Consider the following 6,321-nt stretch of genomic DNA (forward strand, 5'->3'; position numbering starts at 1 on the left):
TCCTAATCATCGAAAAATTGAAACTAAAATCAATTCAATCTATTTCATATCTGAAAATAATTGAATTTATTGATACTCCAAACACACCCAGCTTCAGGGAAAAGATGAACTTAAAACCTTTTACTTTCAAAGGATGTTATTAACTTTTGACTATTGTACGTCGTCAATTGAAATAAGTAATATATTATTAAACTTACCAATCAAACATTAGGAAGCACGACATTTTACTGCGTTATCGTTGAAACACTAATTAAACTTGAATGTATTTCCTGATTAAATATTATTGAAAAATGAATCGTATAATTTTAACTATACAGTTGGTATTCAAAATGGATGGCGCTAATATAACAATAAGCACGACAGTTCTGTGGCTCGAGAATTCTGTGCGATTTCCCGAGAAATAAAAAAAATCAACCAATAACAAGGAGGCTCTTAAGTTACCACGCCTCTCACTCGCTGATTGACATCGAACTGAGATATTTAATATTATGTAATAACTTGTACGAGAAGAGTTGCTAAGCATTTTCAACAAGTTACAGTTAATAATTAGTTTTAATTATGAATGACAGGCCACCCAAAAAAGCCGCTATGACCACTCTGCCTTAGATACTGAAAGTTTTGACGCACTATATTTCAGAGTTAATTGCCATTATACAAAAACACGTTATGTTTGAATGATTATTTACACGAAGTTCAACATTTATAAAGCATTTGAGTATAGTTCTAAGCTGGATTAAAGTCGTATATGAATGTATAGAAGCGGGTTCTTAATGACAACATGCATATTTCATTTACATTTCAAGTTAGGCTTAATATTTGTAAACCGTAGAAAAATATATACTTATTACAAGATTTTTTTAGCCTCCGTTTTCAGTTTGCTATTAGGTTTTTGAGTTCTAGCCCTTTAAGTATAGTATGAAAAGAACGGTCTTATGATTGTGAAAATGACCCGGAGAGGCTATGGAATTACTTTAGATTGACACATTGAATTCTCTAATAAGTTATATTTTCTTTCTATATCTGTCAAAACAAAATAAAAATTACAAATAAATGAAACAGACATTTTTAGAAAGTTCCTTTATTGTCATAATGTCTGACACACATTAGTTATAAACATGACACAAAAATAAGTTGTCAATATTGATTGAATAAACGACGAGTGCTAGATCATGGTGTTAACACACATACTCGTCAAGAAAAACTAGGAAGTTATGCTGAAGTATATTTTTCTGACTCAAGTACATGGTCCAGATTATTATTGCACAGAGAACCTAACATTCCCGAAGTCATAAAGTGTGCCAGATATAATACAAATATATTACTCAGGCTAACAAACTGAAGAGATAATTATAAATGTTTTAATTTGGTAAACTTGCACTCTACCTTAATAGTGAGATAGGAAAAACTTTGTTCAAAAAACATTGAACATTTTAAAGATTACAATAGTTCGATCTTTTTATTAACTGAAACAACATATCTTTAAAAGCCATACGCGTTACATCAGATGTAAATAGAGAGTAGCTGTTCACAAATCAGAAGTCTAAAGGAACAGATACATGACGAGCTTAGAAAAAGAAGTGTCGTCGGGGAAGTAGTGTTCTGAACCCGTAGAGTGCTGGCATACCTAGAATGTGAGACTGGTAGGCCAACCGATTGAAGGGAAGACCTCGACCTCCGTACAGTAAGTCAAATCTTACGGGACCAACAGCACTAAACTCTTTCTGGATTTCAATTGAATCATCAGTTTCACGTGGAGCAGCACGTCCAGCGAGTTCATCTTCGGCCTCAAAAGCGTCAATAATCTCATAACCATTTTTGCCGACGCGGTAGTTGGTTACCTGGAGTTCACCGTTAGGGTCAACGTAGCCATACTCTCCGATTATGGTTCCATCTTCTTTTCTTTCTTCCTTCCGGAAGAGTTTGGCCTCGCCCCCACTGGATCTGGTGTCGTATTTAAACTCATATTCATCAGGGCTGTGGATCTTGAACTGGGCAGTAACCACCGTGACAAACATCAATACGAGAAGCTTAATAAAAATGAAAACAGTTTATTTTTTGGACTTTTTATTTGAGTGATATATATACACATATAACACAGATAATCAGTACAAGTCCTACTACACTATATTCTACATTTTATACTAATAATTTGCACAGTTTTCGGATGAGAGCTAGGACTGATTTATCCTTAGTTATGTATAAAACATTTAAACAGATAAGTCCTGTTAATACTCTATGTCATAAAATTCGTTAATGAAGAAAGCAACAGAAAGTCGTGCATTTATTGAAACTGTTGTAAAGCAGTTTTGAGTAAGTGATAAACATGTAACGTTACTATTTTTTAAAAGAGACATACACATAGAATCAGACTTTCTTTTAACTTACAACCACCTAACGTTATTGCTTAAGTAGCATACATGTAACAATACTTCTTTTTAAATATAATTCTCATAACGTTACTGTTTTTTTAAAGTGACTATTGCGCAAGATTAGTGCTTTTTAAAATGACTAACACACAACATTACTATTTTTTAGTTCATAGGAATTATAAAATAATAGAGCATCACTGTAAACACAAAATTAAAAAATCTAGCATTAAAAATACATTTAAAGCAGTTATTGATTTTGATTTTCAACCTAGAAAACTTAACAAGTAAGATACTCTTTTAAAAAAATAACTATGAAATAATGGGTAGTGATGGAATAAAATTTGAAAGTATTTTTTATATTATATTTTTTAAATCTTTTAACAAACAATGACTGTTTTTAACGTCTAAAGTAAATGAGTAAATAGAAGTCGGTATACAGGAACTAAGCGTTAAACCTAATTGAGGTTGATACATTTGCACATTCTAAGGTTATTCATTGATAAATAAAGTTTTCAACTTTCGCTAGTATCTAGATTCAAACCAATACGGAGGTGTTTTTTCTTTGCTACAAAGTAATAATAAAACCTTTGCTATCGACCAAAGCCATTAATAAAAGATGTCCTACATAATATGCGAAAATCAAAAAGTAATTATAAATTAAGAAGCATAACCTGCTAACAAACTTGTACGTCTAATAAATAATTCAAATAATAAAACGTGAGATAACTTGTTTAATTTATAAAAATAGTATAGATATAAGGCACCTGTTTCATCTTCAGGGCTAACTTATCTCCACCGTTAAGTAAATCCCAAAAAAGAAGAACTCTCCAGACTACACCAGATTATAAAGTGAGAAACGCTGCGACAAGCACCTTTATATTGCTCCCCACTGAGCTGGGGGATGAACTTTAAAAACACACATGTATATGTATTTTTTTGCCTTCATGAGAATGGATTGTGATGTCGTCGTTTATGAGATGCATATTTGGCAAGCCTAGTGTCTGCCATCCCCATGGTTATTCTCAACCTGTAAGAACACAGACACAAAATAGGTCAGGGATCTCAGGACGAGGGTCCTTGAAGTCAAAAACCGCAGCAGTAAGCAATCCGAGTTTCGAGAACGAAATAAGACTAAATAAGCCTAGACGACAAGTTTGAGATTTCTAGTGACAAAGAGAAAGCCCTTAACTACAAATAAAATTTATTTTAATTGTTCTAGTTTTTGTTATGTGATACTAACAAATTAGTGTGTGATTGTTGGATTACAATTCGGCCATGGAAAATAATGAATAAAACTGTAAGGACAGTTAAAATTACAACAACAAAAAATACTCAAAAGAACAACAGGAAATATACGATTTTAATGTAAATCTAGACAATAGTGAAAGTATGCAGTGTAGAATATTTTTGCTGTCCATCTCCTTATCTACTACAGATATTCCTTTCTTTATCTCAGTTATTTTCACTACATATCTATCCAACTTTCTCAAATGTCAACCACCGAAACATTTATGTACACAAATACATATCTATGTTATTTTACTCCCACCATAATTTTCTCGGTTTCTTGGTACCAAAGAATTAGTTCGGTTTTAAAGAGAGTTCAAATAATAGATGATTATATTTAATAATATACTGTTACGACAGCGGAAGTCATGTGACGCTGGTAACATGGCATGAGATTCTCGAGGGATCTTGAATTGTCCTGGCAACTCTAATCTGTTCTAGGCGCCCTCTTTTTAGTATATAAGCTCGGCAAATAAAGCAGAATGATATAGATAGAGAGATTGAAGATAGAGATAATTGAGTCAAGCCCTAAGTAAAGTGTGTGAATCACTGTGATTTATAGCGTGTGTTCATAAAAGTAGTCAAGTTTAAAGTGACTGTGGAAATTCTGTGTATTGCAAAGTTATATCGAGAAAGAATAAACTAGTTTTAATTAAGAAAGAACTTGTATCACTGAAATTTCTCGGAAAGAATTTCTACAGGAAATTAACAAACAAGCAGATACGCAACAATACTATTTATTAAATAGCTATTTACTTATTTAATATTTTTTAGAAAAGTTCTAATTCTTTTAATCTGTAAGGTTTATCAGCAAAATAATATGTTTATCTGTTTAGTCGGTTTGCTAGCTTACTGGCTATCTGTGAATATCAAAATATGTTTAGCGGTCTCTTTTTCTATATATGTATTACATCAAATTTCGCCCCCCCCCCCCTAGTGGCACAGCGGTATGTCTGCGGACTTACAACGCTAGAAACCGGGTTTCGATACCCGTGGTGGGCAGAGCACAGATAGCCCTTGTGTAGCTTTGTGCATAACAAAAAACAAACAAACAATACATCAAATTTTTCGAAAAACTGGGGTCGGGTGTGGCCTAGAGGTTAGCGTGTCCGTCTGTGGATCTAAGATCCAACGATTCGTGTCCCGTTACAGCAAAGTCGCGTTCCACATTTTGTGGCTCAGGGTGCATTATAAGAGTGACAGCTAAATCATAATATTTGATTAGAGCGTCCCAATTCAAAATTAGGAGTGACTATCCCTCATGTAGTTTTGCACTAATATACGAAAGAAACAAACAGGAAACAAGAGAGAGAGAGAGAGTTTAAACGGCTTACTAAATCTTGAAAAATATCTTGAAATGTTTATTGTATTTGGAAGAAATGCATAGAAACGCGTGTGTTCAGGTAAAACGATTTTTAAGTCTAGGAATGTACAAATGATCAATGCACAGTACGGAAAAAGTTTTAAAAAGCCCAAATATCAGTTTGTTCATTGATGAGCAAAGTTGTTGCAATATACTTACCAAATCTTTAGAAATTGAAGCATGATGCGATCTGCAACCATTAAAGACATCGGTTGTATCACCCTGTATTCTATCTTTGACGAAGATTTGGCTGATGAAACTCTTTTTATTTGTCGTATTTAAAAACACAGCACTCGTAACGAAGGTCATATGTAGTTCTACAGACGCCCTCATTTTCGTAGTAAGTTTGATATACTAAATGAATTTGTATTTTGTGAATAAATTGTATTAGTGTTCTATAATTTGGTGTATAGCATATAAACTTATTATGTTGACACAACGTTACATTTTCAGATAATATTTGAATATTGTCATCTTTGACAAACCAAATCTTCTGTACAAGTTTTGAAACACTTGAAGACTTATATAAAAAAAAGCACTGGAGGCGAATGTAAGAACATCACCTTGAAGGCCTGTAGATATCATTGATAGCAAATTAAGATAAGGGGCCAATAGTCGTTTAAACCGCTGGGAAAGGAAGTGACTAGGGACATCTATTGGTAGAGATATAAACATCTACAAATATATCTGTAAGTATGAAAGTAATAGAAAATATAAAATGGATAGTTTTATTTTCCTTTAGAAAAATGGAATAAAAAACAATGTCATAACATGAAAACAAAAACGAACCACGTAGTCCTTCAAGGCTGTCCTTATGCATTTACTTTTGAGCAAAAATAAAATTTTAAACCCATCCTATATTTTTTTTAGGAAATCATTCATTCCACGCTTAAATTACTGTAAAATGATGGTCTCTACTAGTAACTCAGTCCATATTTTAATAAGTACTTTGTTATGAAAATAAAACTGTCTTAACAGTAGCCTAGCCTGTCTTTTCCAAATCTTAAACTGTGTACTGTCGTTCTATTATCATCTGAATATAGCACAACGAATTTGAGGCCTTTGTCCTATTGATCCTATGGATAAGCTTATAAAGTTCAATATTATCACCTTTTTAGATGACGAGGAACCCATTCTGAGACTAATAATGGTTAGAGACGGCTTGAATGGGTAATGAAGAAAACTTTAATATAAGTTTAACATAACAGCAAATGTACAACGTTTCGACAAGTACCTGATGATGACAAAACCTTTTCGAAACGTTGTATATTTGCTGTTATGTTAAACTTATATTAAAGTTTT

General features: G+C 32.8%; 1 protein-coding gene across 1 annotated transcript; it reads right to left on the reverse strand.

Moving 5' to 3' along the window:
* Positions 1 to 1,058: 1,058 nt before the first annotated feature.
* On the reverse strand, positions 1,059 to 3,211 carry LOC111089268. The gene is made up of 2 exons (XM_022401451.1): positions 3,134 to 3,211; positions 1,059 to 2,027 (listed from the first exon to the last, which is right to left on the reverse strand). Exons 1-2 carry the CDS (start codon positions 3,140 to 3,142, stop codon positions 1,566 to 1,568), a joined length of 471 nt encoding a protein of 156 aa, XP_022257159.1. The 5' UTR covers positions 3,143 to 3,211; the 3' UTR covers positions 1,059 to 1,565.
* Between the last annotated feature and the right edge of the window lie 3,110 nt (positions 3,212 to 6,321).

The sequence above is a fragment of the Limulus polyphemus genome, unplaced genomic scaffold (genome assembly GCF_000517525.1).
Source record: "Limulus polyphemus unplaced genomic scaffold, Limulus_polyphemus-2.1.2 Scaffold5722, whole genome shotgun sequence".
In the NCBI taxonomy this organism is placed as follows: domain Eukaryota; kingdom Metazoa; phylum Arthropoda; class Merostomata; order Xiphosura; family Limulidae; genus Limulus; species Limulus polyphemus.